The sequence below is a fragment of the Pteronotus mesoamericanus genome, unplaced genomic scaffold, assembly GCF_021234165.1.
Source record: "Pteronotus mesoamericanus isolate MK-2021 breed Mesoamerican mustached bat unplaced genomic scaffold, CSHL_Meso_final scaffold_31, whole genome shotgun sequence".
NCBI lineage: Eukaryota > Metazoa > Chordata > Mammalia > Chiroptera > Mormoopidae > Pteronotus > Pteronotus mesoamericanus.
This window is the reverse complement of record NW_026555312.1, coordinates 17,889,502-17,907,186: the sequence shown is the minus strand read 5'-3', so window position 1 is coordinate 17,907,186 and position 17,685 is coordinate 17,889,502. Positions and strand designations below refer to the sequence as shown.

At 38.5% G+C, this 17,685-nt stretch overlaps 1 protein-coding gene across 1 annotated transcript in view; it reads left to right on the top strand.

The window, feature by feature from the left end:
• HIVEP1 (HIVEP zinc finger 1) overlaps positions 1-17,685 on the top strand; it is a 142,092-nt gene that overhangs the window by 767 nt on the left and 123,640 nt on the right. Inside the window, exon 2 of the mRNA XM_054591894.1 lies at positions 2,845-2,987. Within this exon, the coding sequence (XP_054447869.1) occupies positions 2,948-2,987 (40 nt within the window). The 5' untranslated portion in view covers positions 2,845-2,947. The remainder of the gene's footprint in view (positions 1-2,844; positions 2,988-17,685) is intronic.

The following is a 17,685-nucleotide window of genomic DNA, read 5'->3' as shown; positions in this document are numbered from 1 at the left end:
CCGCCGACCTTGCAGAGGGGATGGCTGCGTGTGGGAGACGCTTGCCACTTCTGGGCGCCCTCGCCGCTCGCGAGCGGCCCGAGCTGCGGTCCTGCGAGCTGAGCAGGTACGGAGGGACCCAGCCTTCTCAGCCGCGTTCCAGCCGCAGACGCATTTTGCAAGAGGGTGGGGGGTGAGGGAGACCAGGCCTCGGCTTCCCAACCTCCCGGCTTTGTGGCTTTCTTTCCCTTTCGTTCTTTGCTCTAAGTGCCTGTTTACTCCCAACCACCTGGGTAGTTTCTTTCCGGGTTGGGAATACGCGCCTGCAGCAGTTGGGAAGAGGGCGGTAGGTTTAGGCGCCGGTCGGATTAGGCTCCCTTTGGGGTCAGGCGGGGGAAGGAGTTGCTGCTAGAGGGGAGGGGGCTCTGGCGGAGCCGGCGGCGAGGAGGAGTCTCAGGGCGTCCGCACTAGCCTCCTCTCGCCGTCCTCCTGCTCTCCTCATCCACTCCGGGCGCCTTCCAGAGCTGCCACTTCCATTCCCCTTCCCCTCCTCCTGGCGTTCGAAGTGCTTTGTTCAGTGCAGCGTTGCGGAGGGGTTTTCCCAGGCTCCGCCCTCCACATTCATTCATGGTTTTTCTCCTTGCAACTGTCTTTACGCTTTTTGATCGTGTCATGTTTTTGCTCCATGTGGTATTTATTTCTTTCCTGTAAAGGAATGATTTATCACTCGTCCTGGTTGCTACAGTGCTGCTGTAGTCTTTGAAAATGTCCACTCCCCCAACCCCCTGCAAGGATTTAAACATGGGATGGACAGCTAGGGGCAGTGGGTAGGCAGTGAATGGAGTAGCAGAGAGCGGTTACTGATTGGGAATTTGCATATTTTAAATTTTATGATCCTGGTCTTGTGGGAATCACGTGACTCTTACAGTTGGACTTCACGCTTTAAAAACTTCCAAATATCGTGACTATTTAAAAGCTTTAAGTTTAATAAGGAATTTAAGCCTACAGTTTGGCCCTAATGTCTAAATTTTCTGTTGAATAAGAAGCTTCATGAATAGGACGGTGGATGTCATTACTGCAGGGAGCTGAGGAACCATATCTTTTATCGATCACTTAGCACAGTGCTAGATGAAGTACATACTTAGTATTGGATCATCATTTTTCATATTCTTCCCCCAAAACTGCAAATATTTTTGTCAGTACCCACATTTAGCCATGTCAGGGATAAGCCTTCTATTCTGTTACAATGAAACCACAAATTTCAAAAACCATATCCTGGGATATTAGATGTAGTCTTTCCCATATAAGCTTTCTTCAGGAAAATTAATATTTGAATATTTTTATGTGTCCGGCAGTGGGCCGTTGTTTAGTCTTTACACCCTATGAGGTGGATACTATTCCTTAGTTTTACAGCTGGGAAATCTAACCTTTGGGGAGGTTAAGTACCTTGAACAAGATGCAGTAAGGGGTAATGCCTGGCTTTGAACCTAGTCTGGTGTGACACCAAAGTATATAGTCATGAATTGTGCTACACAGCCTCTTCAATAAAACCCGACAAGGGGTTATCTCCACTGAGGGGAAACAGGCACTAAGTAACCAAGTCACAGGGTGCCACTTTCCTTAGTTGCTGCCCGTGGACATGTCAGTTAATCTTTCACTGGCTTAATTTTCTTATCTATAAAATAGATAATTGATAGTTACCAGTTACTAGGATTGAATTAATGTGTAGAAAGCATATAGGCACACAGTAGGTGCCCAGTAAGTATTCTCTTGTTTCTCCTACAGTCCCAGATAAAACAAAAGTTTTAAACAGACCATTCCTGTTCCATTTTTTGTGTCTTTACTTAGTGATTAAAAATTTTGTGTTTAACATCGTAATAATGGGCTTTGCTTATTAGCCCAAATTGCAGGAGGTTAAAACTAAAATTTTGAGGACCGTGCAAGAGGAGGCCAAGGTAGCTGATTTGGGGAGAGAGATGATTAAGTTTTAGGTTATTACTGTCTTGTCATATTGTCATGTGTTTGCTCCATGTGGTATTTATTTCTTTCCTGTAAAGGAAAGATCATTGCTTTTAAAATGTCTAAATCAAGACAGACTAGGTTATGCTGTAATAACAAATAACTCCAAACTTCAGTGACTTGAAACAACAAAAGTCTCTTTCTTTTTTATGCTACAAGATCATGCTGGGTTAGTGGGAGTCAGCTCCGTGATGTCAGATGCACTACCTAGAGGATGTGGCTGTCCCATGGGAGAGAGAAAGGACTCTGGAGGATCTTGCTTCTACAACTAACTGCTTCAGCCTGGAAGCGACACATGTCTCTTCCACTCACAAGTCATTAGCCAGAACTGGTCACACATGTTAGCTAAACACAGGGGGGCAGAAAGTACAGTCCTACCATGGGCCCAGAAGGAAGAACTGGAATAATGGAGAGCATCCACAATAGCAACTACATATGTTAACTGAATTAGTGCAGTGAAATATGATGAATGAGACATGATCCCTGTCCCCAAAGAGTTTATGAATGGGCAGACATGTTCTACATACAGCATATTCCTTTTATAGCCTGATGCTGTACTTTAATTGTACCTGGTAATATTACTTTGAAACAATTCAGTAATTTTTTTCACTCTTGATAAAGGTACAGTGTTTTTTTTCTTTTCTGTTTTCTTAATGAGAAAGCCCAGATATTGGTAAAATAACGTGTCTATGTTTAGTTAAAAGTTAGTAAATAATCTTTTGCAGTAGTCTCCAGCTTGGTTACCTTTGTTGAGTTTAGATCACTGTTGTATTAAGCATTATCTTTGATGTGTCTTTTTCCTTTGATGGTCGTCAGTTGTGATTTTTATTTATTTTTCTTTTTCAGTACATGGATTAATTGATGGACATTAAGTTTATGGAGCTACCTTTTTGTGACCTGCTCTTCCTACAGTTTCTAAGAAGAAAAAAGGATCCCTGAATCAAAGAAGATGCCTCGAACTAAACAGATTCATCCCAGAAATCTAAGAGGTAAGACTTTGCACTAAAGAGAAGTCAGGTTGACAATAAATCTTATAATAAGGAATCTTTGGGGACAGGAATGTCTGCTTATGAGATGCTGACCTTGTTCCAAGGTGAGCTCCAGGAATGCTGGTGCCATTTTCCTTGTTCACTTGCACTTTTCCTGCACAATTCTTGCCTCTTAAGAGATGCTTAATAAATATCTGTTGAATGAATTAATTGAATTTAACAAAATTACAATGCCTTTCCAACCATTAGATGCTGGTATTAAAGTCTTAGGTTCACTGCCTCTAAACAGGAACCATATTTGGATTGAGGAGTTTGAAATAAATGGTTAGATATTCTTTGCCAACTGGATGACCATGGATTTTTAACCCATCCCCCATATTTCTTTTGAGATTTATTTTTGTACTACCCTATATGTTAGAGTAACAAGAAGTGAAGAGAGTTGTAGTTGACACTAACTCAGACCATTATTTGCAGAACTTGGATTAAACTGACCTATTTTTCACAAGAAAGCAATTGGTCAAAAATATGTGTATAATATACATCTTATACAGAGATGCAAAAATGAGTGTTTCCTGTTAACTATGAAGAAATATTTTAATATTAGAAAAGTATATTTTAGCTTATTTTTAAAGAAGATTTGTATTCAAATGTGTTTCATCAGCTGGGAATAGCAATTATCTTTCATATTTAACTTTAATAGATAAGAGTGTAGCATTGTTAAGCAATGAACTCTTAAAGTAAATAATCCGAAATTGAGTGAAGTATCTTATGAAATACTATTATAGAAAAAAATCCTCAAGCTCATGCAAGGTAAAAAATGACAAAATCAAACAGATGAGTTGAAAATGTTCCTTGGTGAAATAAATTAGGCTGGTTACCATAAAGTGATAATTGAAAATGTGGTCAATTTTGTAGTCTGCTTGAATCTGGAAATAGTACTGTGTCCTGCCTGAAAGAGTGCTAGAACTGTCTGGGCTGCCTCAGCCCAAGTTCAGATTGATAGATTATAGTACCAGTGTTTAATGAGGTGAGGATTTATACAGAGAACATTAAGTGTGGTGCGTTGAAGTCTGATTTTTCGGAGTCATATAAAATTGACCAGATTTTTGTCTAGCTCCCGTACTGGAAATCTGAGCTCCAGAAGGGAGGGAATTTTTTTCATTCATGACTGTAGGCAGACCCTCCACACCCTTAGATGTCAGCTGAAGTGTTTATTTGGGCCAGCTTTTATAATTCGCCTGCCTAGAGAGGGTGCCCTGTTGCAATATACGCAAAGGCACCCTGGGGGCCAGTGGGTGCCCTGGCCCAGCACAGTTCCTGGCAGCTAATAGGAGCCCAGATATTCGTTAAAGGAATGAACATATGATTGGGAAGTATTAATCATTAAGTTGTAAGTATTAAATGTTTTTTATATTTAAAATACATACAGTTGACCCTTGAACAACTTGTATTTGAACAGTGCAGGTCCACTTATTTGCAAAGGATTTTTTTCAGTAAATACAGTAAATTACTTTCGCATGATTTTCTTAACATTTCTTTTCTTTAGCTTACTTTATTGTAAGAATACAGTATGTAGTACATATAACATACAAAATGTGTTAATCAGCTGTTTATGTTACCAGTAAGGCTTCTGTCAACAGTAGACTGTTAGTGGTTAAGTTTTTGGGGAGTCAGAAGTTACTTGAAGAGTTTTTACTGGGGGAGTGGTGCCCCTAACCTCTGCTTTGTCCAATGGTCAACTGTAATTTAAATTACATGCCTGTCCTGAGAACTGCATATTTTTAGACTATAGACTCTTTTCTGTATCACATAAATGTACAACTCAACAAACATTTGTGGAACACCTTCATGTGCCACTGTTTTAAGGGGAAGGGATAAAATGGTAATCAGACATGGACCCTGAAAGGTGCATGGAAGGAACTGAGGAGGGGAAATAGGTAACCATGTAACTGCTACTGCGGTGAATAAACAGAGGTATGGCAAAGAGACGGGATCACATTTTGTTCTGATTGGGTGGCCAGTTTGGAATGGGGCAGGATGGTGATTTAGGGAGGGAAAAGTATCATCTGAACTGGGTTCTTAAGACTGAGAAATTATCCAAGAAGCTGGCAGGCAGGTTGAGTGCATTTCACTGTGGGGTAGAAGCCATGACATAGTTTGGGAAACCCAAGATACTCTTGAGTTATTTTCCATTACTAGTGCATAGGAAGTTTTATTCAGAGGAGAATGGAAGGAGGGAGAGAGGTAGGAGATTGGAGTGGAAGAATAAGGAGAAATCAGATTGTAGAGGTCCATAAAATCTGAGTCTAAATTTAATATGTGCAGTTAAAAGTTTTAAAAATAAACTTGCTTGTTTTCTAAAATTGTAATGTTTTTAAAGTTTTCTAAGAGAAGTTGGAATACATTGGATTCCAGCCCATTACTGAGAGTTTAGAAAGTTGCTTGACTAAGGCAACTATGAATTCTCAGCCCACTGAGTGTTGGGGGAGGGGATGAAAGAGGGAGAAGAGAATAGCAAAGGGGGGAAAAGACTCAGAGAAGTGAAATCTTTGGCAGAAACTACTCCCACACAGAGTAAGAATACAGAGTAAGAATACAGAGTAAGAATACAGAGTAAGAATACAGAGTAAGAAATGGAAAGGGGGAAGGAGAGACTGAAGGTCAAAGTAGATTAGCACAAGACAGTCTACTAAAGCCACGTTGGTGGGACCTGCAGCCTCTCCAGGCCCAGCAGTGGGGTCACCTTGACTGGGGGGTAGGAGGACTTCATGGAAGATGTGGCATCTGAGCCAGGTAGTTAGTTTACTCAGCAGGGAAGAATGATGGAAAGCTGTTTCATTTAGAAAAATGGAGAAAACAAAGGCAAGAAAGTGCTCAGGTGTGAGACCAAAAATTTCCACTTCCTTCTAAAAATGGATTTGAGGACTTTCCCCCTAGACAGCGTGGTGGGTAAAACAAGGGAGACATTAGCTACTAAAATGAATTTTTTCGCATTTATTTTATATTTCACTATGACAGCTGGAATACCATGTTTTGGTTTACTCGTGACCCATGGCTTTGGTGTGCGGAAGACCTAGATCATAAAGTTAGCTATGCAATCGGGAGAGAGGAAACCAGAAGACCAGAGAGGGAGTCAGTCACACCCAGCTTGCTGTGATTAGTGCATCGCTCATACTGCTTTTGCTGTCGCTAGGGGTGTTCACTTAACACACAGTCTCTTTTTTAGGCTTCCTCCGAAAATAGTCCATGAAGTATTTGTCTTGTGTTTGTTAGGTCAATAATAGAAGATTTATACTTTCAAAAAAAGTCTCAGGTTATGTATGTATTATGCTTCAGTGGTAGTTTTAATTCTTAAAATATAATTTTTCTTTGATTTATTCTTGGTTCATCAGCTGGGTTTGATAAAGTCCTGTAGATGTGCAAAAGCACTGATAAACATAATGTAACTTTCTGGAATATGAATTTTACTTCAGGAAGAATATATATATGTGTGTGTGTATTCACATATTAAAGTATTATGCAAGTAAAAAGTACAATATAGGGAGATCTATCACGAAGGAGTGTAGAGAATTGGCATGGATTTAAAATTCCGCATGCCCAGACTATGCTGCCATGAGGAGATGCAGTTTATACTTCTGATGTTAGAGGTTCTTTAGTGGAAAAGTATGAGAAGAACTGCTATGTTCAGGGTAGACATGAATTTGGGGCATAAATGAAAGCAGACCTGGTAGATAATCTGTTCAGTTTGTAGGAGTGCACTTTGTTGAATTCTAGTCTCTTTCCCTCAGCTGTGTCTAAACCAGGCAGAACCTTTGTCTTGGGTGATGCAAGTGGGTAGAGTTGAACACGGACATAATCCTTTGTGAGGTTGAATAAGAATTTCAGAAGAGCATGAAACAAGCACTTGGTGTTCAGAAGAAAGACTTTGTATGTTGTCCCAGGTCTCCAGGACACTGTGGCACTCTCCAGGGTTGGAGAGCACCAGTGTGTGGTTGTGATGAATGCAGTCGTAGGGCAGTGCCGCCCTCCCTAGCAGCCATTCCTTACTGAGTATATCTCTGCTGTCTTCCGGGTCTTTGCTTGTACTCTTGAGTAGCAAACAGAATGGAGGAACTGGGGACTTGCAGGGGTTCCATGTCAGCCCCCTTAAGATAAAGGGCTGTTTTTGTGCTATGCTAGTTATCGTTGTGAATGTGTTTCAAAGCTTTGGGGGAAAAAAAGAAAATAGGTATTACTTTCAGTAGTTGAAATTTGGCCTAGAGTTTCAAAGACTCATCGACTTTTAAGATTAGGAATCAATGTGGAAAAATACTAAGTATTAACCTTTTGAAAGACATATTTTGAGAATTTGATGTAGTTTTTCATTTTTATTGGTTGAGTGCATTTAGATCTGAACGCACAGCAAAAAATAAAAGAAGAGCTTATGTTCTCCCACTGAGGGACAGTTTTGTTATAATGTGAGAAGTAACACTCAGAGGGGTGATCAGAGCATGGCCAGGATCCACATACGGGGTCTGTAGGAGCCACTGCCTTATAAGATGACGTCCAGAGTCCTGATTTTGGCTAAGACACACTTTCCACAGTTTGGCCTTCATGTTCTCCAGTCTGTCTGATGAAAAGTCATGGCCATTTCAGGAGCTTAGCATACAAATCCAGCATTCTGTCCTTGCTCCTCTTTCAGGAAAGTCTCTCTTCCTCTCTTCTTCACATTTCCACTCCATTTTCTTACTCTCTGGGAGTTGCCTCTGTCAAAGAGGATTTCACTTTTCAGGTTTTTTTCTAACTTTGCATTCTCTTTCCCCTTTTCATTCCCTCCACCAAATATATAGTGGGCTTCCATTGCTTGTGTCTGAGGGTGCCTTCCTCTTCTATTGATATTGATTGTATCATAATTATTCTACAGCTTGTCATCTTATCTAGATATAAATTATATGTTTAAAGAGCCTGTTTAAGTCATCTATCTGTGCTCAACAAAACTATGTTAGCTCTTTAGCAAACTAGAGGGTTAAAGATGATTTGTTTTCATGAAATTTGTTTACATTTGGAATCTTGAATAGCAAATGCTTCTTCCAATAATTGGTAGCCTCTGATTGATAAACCTGTTATAATGCAAAATTTTAATTGAACGGGTAAACTTAGTATGTCCTCATTCAACACCCTCAGTAGGTTTTGCAACTTGAAGAAAAACTGCGTGTAAAGAAACCGATTTTACCATAGGCACCAAAGTTGTAATGAAGCAACTTTGAACTGAACGAGGCTATTCAAGAGTATGCTGTAGTTATTTTTAACTTTCTTTCATGTGAGATTCTGCCATTGGATTCCTAGAGTTTACCCCTTCAGTACTTTAATTACTAGAGTAATGGTCAAGTGTTTGGCTTCTGGCTATTAGGGACTAGCTGTGTGGCCTTAATGCAAGCTGGATTGTTTCCTTGTCTGTAAACTAGAGGTAATACTTGAAGATTAGAAAACAGGGCAAGTGTAATCATATGGCACAAAGCCTGATTCACAAATGAACATTGAGTAGAGTTGTCACTTTCTATAAAACACTGGTTTATGTCAAACTCTTGGGTTCCATATGCTTTGCAAACAGAGGATATGGAGAATACCTATATATTGATAAAATGTTTACCTGCATTTTGATGCTACATAAAGTGCTCAGCATTGGTTACTGATATTCCTCTTTCTTGCCCTGACTACTCAAGAATTGTGATTTGGAAGAGAGGTCAGTGCAAAAAATAATTTGGGAAGGAAAACTCTTACCCATTGTGCTGCCTTCTTGATTCATCCACCTGAAGGCATTCAAAGCTTGCTTCATTTTTTTTTTTGGCAACATTAAATGAAGTTAAACATAATTTTCTGTCTGCATCGACTTTTCTGGAAAGTGGTTGAGAGGTCTTTTTTATTGTCATTGAACTGTTTTTAAAAATGTCAACGTCACAGTCGTGGGGTTGAAATGAAGTGCTCTAGTCATCACTGTTCTTTTTTCTTTAAGTATATTTTATTGATTATGCTATTACAGTTGTCCCATTTTTCTCCTCCCCTTTATCCCCCTCCATCCTGTACTCCCTTTTCCTTCCAGAATCCCCCCCACTTAGTTCACGTCCATAGGTCGTACATATAGGTTCTTTGGCTTCTCCATTTCCTATACTATTCTTAACCTCCCACTGTCTACATTGTACCTACCAGTTATACTTCTTACTCCCTGTACCTTTTCCACCATTCTCTTCCTCCCTCCCTGCTGATAACCCTCCATGTGTTCTTTAGGTCCCTTTACGGTACCTTCTCTCAAACCCCTGCCGCCCTCCTCTCTGAAGACCAGAGACACCCAACCGAGTTTTCAGAATTAACATGATTAATAAGAATATCTTCACTTGCTATCAGTGTGGAGCCCACTCCAGTGATTATTTTATAAAACCATCTATGATGAATGAAACCAGTTTTCTTGTTATGTGGGATTTTTTTTTACTGATTTATGAGTAAAGAGATTTAATTTCAATGATTTTCAGATAGAATTCTAGCTGTTTATGCATTATTTTTCACATTTGAATGTTACGTCTGCAGTTCTGTGCTCACAGCTTTGAGATTTGAGAAATCAGAACCTATGGCTTTTTTTTTTTTTAAAGAAAGTGTACGACTGTAGCTAGAAAGGAAATAAGCAATACCTTAAAAAATGGTTTTGATGAGGTAGGTGAAAAAGCAATTTGAAGTTATTAGGAGCTATCATGTAAGTAGCTGATATTATTTAGTTTGACTAAGATAAAAATAGGAGAAATATTTAATATAGCAAGCCTCCTGGTTTTTTTTTCCCCCAGATAATTATTTTTCAGCTCATGTTGAAAGCTTGTTTGATACTTTTTGAATGCTTATTAACCAAATGCTTTTTTCTTTTTAAAAGCAAATATAAAATGTAATAATATGATTAATTAGAGCAATGATTTTATTTTAGAACCTCTTTGCACAAAATACATTCTGATGAGGTATAATTTTATCTCACCATAGAGTAGAAAAAAGCATAATGTGCATAAAATCTCCCATCATATACGTACAATTTTTAAGCTCCGTATTTAGAATGTAATGTAATTTGAACAGCCTAGGTTAAAGTTGATTCTTGTGTTATCTGAAAAAACATTTTATGGATAAATTAAGTGCCTTATTTTTTCATTCACATATTTAATCTTTTAAAACATTTTAACAGTATTCTTTTGCATATCAGTAAGCTGCCAATTACAGATGATGCACAGATATTTTTATAAAGCACTTGATGTTTATAATACTGTTAGCCATTATTCATATTCACTGTAGCACAGAAACTTATAATCAAATAGGCTCCTTTCCTTTTAACATTCAAGGCAGTCTTTCAGAAGGAAGGTCTTAACCGTTAGGTATAAGGCTAATACATGGTGCAGCATTGCATTAATGTTGACTTTTTTTTCAACTTTTAAAATGAAAAGTTTTCAGAAGATTCTTAGAAATTTTATGTGATGAATTTTATTCTAGAAAATATTCTAAGGCTATGCAGCCATGCAAATATATTTTAAAAAATATATAATAACAAAGTACTTGGTTACAATGTAAGAATAGCAGTCACTAAGTAAACATGAAACTGCTTTGTTGATGCAAAGCTTGATTTTTATGGTACTTATGTGTCCATGTATGTAAAATATTTCTGGTTGCCTATATGATTAGAGTATGAATTTGCTCAAATATACTTATTTTGCATTTTGAAGTGTGTTTAATGTGTGCTTATCTTCCAACTCTTTCAGATTGGCCAGTGAAGAAAAAGATGAGATCATCATACAATTCCTTAATTGTTATAGTATCCAAATAAACATAGATTGAACATAAAATGGGGGGAATGTTTGATAGATTAAGTAAAAATGACCTGAACTGATACACAGGTAGTTAAACGATGCCAGTGTCCCAGAGAGTTTTCTCTTATGGTGCTAGATTCTTACATGCCTCTCCAAGAGACTTATCCAGGTTCTACATCTGGGAAGGACAGGCCTTGGAGATCATTTAGTTTATTTTACAAATGAGAAAGTTAGCCAGAGATGTTTAGGTGAATTGATTTTGAGCAGCTTATTTGTATCTTGTTTGAGATGGCATTTATGGAATGGTCTTCAGAATTTTGTTCTTAATCATACTGCTTTCCATAGTATGGTTTGTTGTGGGCTGGTAGCAACAGGGAGGTTGTATTATATTATCTTTTATGGTGACGAAAAGAGTTAACTGTTCAGAGGTGTGTGTACTAGGCAATATTCAAAGTGGGTTTGTTTGGGGTTTGTTTGTTTGTTTGTTTTTTTTGCATCTTTGTTCATTTAATCCTAAAAACCATGTGAGATAGAATTCTTGACCCAATTTTATAGACATGGGAATGAGGCACAGGGAGGTTGCTTGTTGTCCTGAGTCCCACAGCTAGGCATCTCCAGAGCCTTCACTTTTAACTATCAAGCTATTAACATGTTGATGTTGCCAGTAGAAAAAAACGTCCCTGATTGTAAGTGCCTGGAAGTGCTCTCCATCCCAGTTATAAAATAAAGCTTGTCAAGCATAGCACATAGGAGCTGAGGTTACTCAGGAGGTCAGAATTTGAAGGACCTTTTTCCCCTGCTGTGTTCTTTATGGTTGGAAATCCATTTCAGAGATGTGTATATATGCATTACTCTAAGTTGGATTTGTAATCGCAGATTATTGAAGGAATTTCCAGGCTCTTCAAAAGAGAAAAATTAGTTGTTTTACTATGTTTGCTAACATGGTTTGCTTAGTACTATGTAGTTTGAAGTAGAAATGTTCCGTTTAAAATGGAGAATAGCAGTATTTAAATGGAACCTTAGCGTAAAAGTTGAAACTTTGGACTTAAAGACTTTGGAGCTATTTCTGGGAAAACTAACATAAAAACATAAAAATTCTAAATAAAATATAGAAGGAAACATTTTATAATTTTCCTCATGCAGTAAGTACAGAAGAATATATAAAAAGTGTACTATTTTAGATATATGTGGTCTCTTCCAGATTTCAGATGTAGATAAAGGACAATTGAAGAACCACTTTTAAGGGAGCAAGGTTAGGAGATTTTATGTCTTCCATTTTAATTCTATGAACAGTGAACATGCTAGTATATATGCTTAGAAATAAAACATCATACCTGCCTCCTCAGAGTTTTTAATATGTCTTCAAACACATGAAAAAGATAATAAGGGTGATATAAAGCAACAAATACTTAATTTCATATTACTATGGTACGTGCAGTATGGAATTCTCAAATGGAAAATTGAGCAAAAAAAAAAAACAAAACCAAAAAACCCCCAGAAAACCTGGGTGGGGTAAAAACAATCAGAAAATACATGGAGGTATTAACTTTTTTTCAATGAAAACCTGCAAGGAGCAGAGATATGATGAACAAGGAGATATATGTTCATCAGTTGTAACAAATGTACCTCTCTGGTGGGAGATGCTGATATTGGGGGAGGCCATGTGTGTGGGGGAAGGGAGGGGATATGTGAGAGATCTCTGTACATTCCACTCAGTTGTGATGTGGGCCTAAAACCAACCCTCAAAATTAAGTGTATTTATAAAAAACAAAACCCAGTAACACTTCCACCTTGAGTTGGTATGTTTTGTTGACATCCAAGAAATAGGACGGTAGATTGAAGAATGAGGCAGTCTCCCCTTCTCTGTCTGTTTTTTTTTTTTTTCATTTCAGAAAATCATCTTCATGCATATGAATAAAGGAGCAAAAGAGTACCATATGACCTTGAGCAAATAACTTGAATTTAGTTTCTTGTTGAGAACAAGGCATGGGAGTGGACAGGTGTTTGGTGCAGGGTTATGTTGATCTGTAATTTTCTTTTTAACTTTAATGGCTATTATTCTGGGCAAGGTCAGCCAACTACAGTCTACTGGTTGAATCCAATCTCCCCCATTTTTGTAAAAACCGTTTTGTTGGAATGCATTCATGCCCATCATTTACATGTTGTCTGTGACTGCTTTCGTGCCATGTGCTATAGAGGCAGAGTTGAATAGTCGCAAGTGGCTCGCAAAGCCTGGAATATTAACTGTCTAACTCCTTACTGAAAGTTTGCTGATCTCTTTCTAGGAATAGAGGAGAATTAGAGTATTTATACAGAAATGCTTTTATTTTTGAGAATAAGGAAGAATGTTTCATCTTTTCTGTAGACGATACCATAGGAATGAATTGTAGGGGAATCTAGAGCTACTGCTTTAGTGTTTGGGGGTCTGCTGCCTGCCATACATGACAAGGGAATTCACATTGGCTTGGGAAGCTGTCCCTTTTCTTGTGGCTCTCAAGTGAAGAGAGAGCCTTAGAGGTTGAGTTGGTTTCGCCAGGAAATTTCGCTTGTTTTTCATGCTCTGATGCCAGGATTATGGGTCCCCACCCAAACGCCTACGTTGTCAGGGAGCTTGCTGTTTAAGGTAGAATACTGTCCTTTTCTAATTGTATTGTCTCCTTTAGTCACCTTTACATTTAACTCACAGTGGCAGAAAAGTATTTTAAGCAGTGGTTTACAATGCTGTACACCAAACATCTTGTGAAGGGTGGTCCTTCAGAAAAACAAAGCCATCTTTGAGGGGACTGATCTCTGAAAAACGCTCCCCAAGAGGCAGTCTTGCCAGTGGGAGTGGTGTCCTGAGAATGGGACCCAAGAAAGGGATAGGTCCTCTGAGTGGTAACTGCCATTAACACATTAGGCATCACAATTTGTACGTCGGCTTTTGAGAACGTGATTAAATTTCTGGTATGTCTGAATTCTCAGTATTGTCCACGATACTTTCTTTAAACTACAAGTAGTTCTTTATTGCTTGTGGTTTTGGGAAAGTGTGACGAAAGTAAGGAGGAAAAAAGTGATACTTTTATGTTTTAGTTTTACTTTATTTTTCCTTAAGTTTAAATACTCTATGTTAAGGATAGGCTTGATTGAGTTTATGATAACTATTGGAGTATTTTAAGAAATACTTTTGAAAGCACTGTTGGCTCTTTACAGACACATTGGAATATTAGCCTCCTTATTTTCATATATGCCAGGGTTGGCATGGCTCAGGAGTGGTATGAGACTCAATAACTGTTAACGTGTTTCCTTTGTCAGTGAAAGGAAGAGCCTGTCGTGGTCATGAAGTGAGATGAAAACGAAGGGCTACTTTGGCTACGTCTGTCAGAAGCCTCTGGTCTGTTTGGACCTCTGTAAGCCCTACTCTGATGTGTTGGACATGTTGTGGAGTTAACAGCTCTGCCCCTGTCTTCCAGGAAATTTATAGTTGAAGACATAAAAACCATGTGGCTTACACATGAAAGTCCAGACAGTTGTGCTATCATTTGATGAACGAACACAGAAGTACGGTAATGCTCAGTAGTTAATGTATATAAAGGGGTGTGTGTGTGTGTGTGTGTGTGTGTGTCTGCATGGGAAAGGGGTTAAATGCATTACTTGGCTTTCTCTATGTTGATATTTAAGTTAATGTGAGGTTTTTTTGGTGGAATTAATGCTGTGTAAGTGATGCGTTAACATGCTTGGAGCATTCACACGAGGATCTTGGAGGAGGTAGAGTTTGCATTAGGTTTGCATGAAGGAGTGGAATGTCTTTTTAAGTCTTCAGACAGTAGTTTATTGCCTCAGTCAAACCACTGCTAATATTTTTTTTCCTTACAGCTTTGTTAAGATATAATTTACATGCAATAAAATTCACCCAGTACAAGTCGACAGTTCAGTGATACTTGTCATGGTTACAACATTGTGCAGTCTTTAACACAATCCAGCTTTAGAACATATCCATTATCCCCAGAGTTTCCCTGAACTTGTTGGTAGTCAGTCATTAACTCTCATCGCTGGCCCCAGGCAACTGCTGGTCTGCTCTCTGGCTCTTTACATTTGCCTCTTCTGGACATTAATATAATAGGATCCTACAATTTGTGGTATTTTATGCCTGCTTCTTTTAATTAGCATAATGTTTGAGATTCCTCTATATTATAGCATGTTTCAGGATTTTTGTCATCCTTTATTGCTAAGTAATATTCTATCATATGAATGTATCACATTTGATTTATCCACCAATTGATGGATATATGGATGGTTTTTGTGTTTGGGCTATTATGAATAAGATCGTTGTAAGTAACCATGTCGAAGCCTTCAGTGAACTGGAGTGTTCCTAAAGGTCACTGGACCAAACTGGTTGTTCAAGTCTGTTTTGCCTGATACGAGATTCCAGCTCTCTTAGGGTTACTGTTTGCATGGCACATCTTTCCCTACCCTTTTGTTCTGAAGCTACCGTTTGCCTCCTGTGGACAGCATGTTGTTGAAATGGGTCTTTTATCCAGTCTTAGAGTTTGTCTTTTCAGTGGGGTGTTTATTCGTTTCGCATTAATGTAATTATTGTTGTTGGACTTGTGTCTGCCATTTTTAAATTTTTAAAAATTAATTTTTATTTATTGGGGTGACATTGGTTAATAAGATCATGCAGGTTTCAAGTGTTACATTTCTGTGGTACGTGTTCTGCATATTGCATTGTGGGCCCACCACCTAAAGGCGAGTCATCTTTCATCACCATATATTTGGCCCCCCTTTACCTTTTACCACCTCCCCGACCATCTTCATGTGGCTGTGAGTTTCAGTTTTATATGCCACATATGAATGACATCATATGGTTCTTAGCTTTTTCTGACTGACTTCACTTAGCATAATATTCTTAAGGTCCATGTATGTTGTTGCAAATGGCAATATTTCATCTTTTCTTAGTATTCTGTAGTATATGTACCGCATCTTCTTTATCCAGTCCTTTATTGAAGAACACGTTGGTTGTCTCCATGTCTTGGCCACCGTGAATAACGCTGCATTGAACATAGGGGTGCATTATTTTTGTGAATAAATGTTTTTAAACTTTCCCGGTAGATACCCAGAAGAGGGATTTCTAGGTCATATGGTAACTCTATTCTCAATTTTTTGAGGAACTGCCATAGTGTTTTCCATAGTGGCTGTACCAGTTTACATTCCTACCACCTCTCCAGCACTTGTTATTACCTGTCTTGTTGGTAATAGCTATTCTAACAGCTATGAGGTGGTATCTTCTGGTAGTTTTGATTTGCATTTCCCTATTAGCTAGTGAAGTTGACCATCTTTTTCACATATGTCTTGGCCATTTGTCTTTGAGCAGTTTGAATACTCTGTATTTAGGGGTGGATCTTTTTATCCCATTTGGAGTTTTGTTGAACTTCTTGGATATGGAGCTGAGTTGTTTTGGTTTTTATCAAATTTGGGCAGTTGTAGGCCATTATTTTTGAAATATTTTTTGCCACTTCTTCCTCTTCTCCCATTACAAATACGTTGGTATACTTGAGGTTGTTTTACAGCTCTCTGAGGCTCTGTTCATTTTTCTTTGATCTTTTTTTCCCTGTGTTCCTGGGATTGCTTAAATTCCATTGAGCTATCATCTGCTCTACGATTTTTTCTTGTGCTAGCTCAAATTTGCTGTTGAACCTCTCTAGTTATTTTTAAATTTTATTTATTGTACTTCTCAACTCTGGAATTTCCATTTGGTACTTTTTTTATACTTAATATCTCTATCGAGATGCTTTATTTGTTGAGTTATCATTGTCATACTGTAATGTTTTAAACATGGCTTTCTTCAGTTCTTTAAATTTACATATTCATATAATGGCTGTTTTGGAGTCTTAACCTGTTAAATCCAACATTTGGAGACACTTGAGACAGTTTCTATGGACTGCTTTTTCCCATGAGTTTGGGTCACACTTTCTTGTTTCTGTTCATGACTCCAAGTTTTTGCTGGTATTTTATATTAAAGATAATAGAATTTAGCAATTCTGGATTCTGATTTTTCTTGCTCCTGAGTTGTTATTTTTGTTGTTATTTTGTTTAATAACTTGCCTGAAATAACTCTTTGAAGGCTGTCTTGCCCATATTGCATGACTGCTGATGTCTATTCAAGTTTGGTTTTTGTTTGCATGTTTTCTTGTTGCTTTTAAGCTTAGCTCCCTAGGAGTTTCCCTTGAGGAAGCATAGTTTCATGTTTGGCCAAAGATTGATCAGAGGTTGACCTCAAGTCACTAAATCTTTCACTATCTGCTAATGGATCTGTGTGGGTATGGGGAGCACCTTCAAATTTCAGGCACTTTTCATGTCTGCTGTGGCTTTTACATTCAGCTGGACACCCTTGCATCTTTGTGTATGTGTAGGTGTGATTTCTGTTAGCAAGGGATGTGTAGGTGGTATGAGCCCACTCTGGTGTCTGTGACGCATGTGCAGCATCTCTGGTCAACCTGGGATATCTGTAGTGAGTGTATCAAGGGCACTGTGGTTGTCTCACCTCCCAGAGAGAACTCCTTGGTAAAACTTTGCCAGTTGCTCGTTTCTTCCTTCCCCCTAACAAGACAAAACTCAAAAACATCCAGTTCAGCACTCTGGAAATCAACCAAAGCTATACACAAACTGAGATGTGTTTCTCCATGTAAAGAACTGAACTTCAAGTAAGATCAGCACAGAAGTTCAGGTCAGGTTAGCAGAGCCTCAAGCCTTTGTGTTTTCTTACTGGTGGAATTGCCACTTTAAGGGACAGGACTCCATTTCTAGTGAGCCTGGCCTGGTAGTAGCTGTGAAGCTGTTGTTTTTCTTAGCTCATCTCTCTCAGTTGAACTATTGCTCTGATGGAGCTGGTGGCAAGGGGTTGGAAG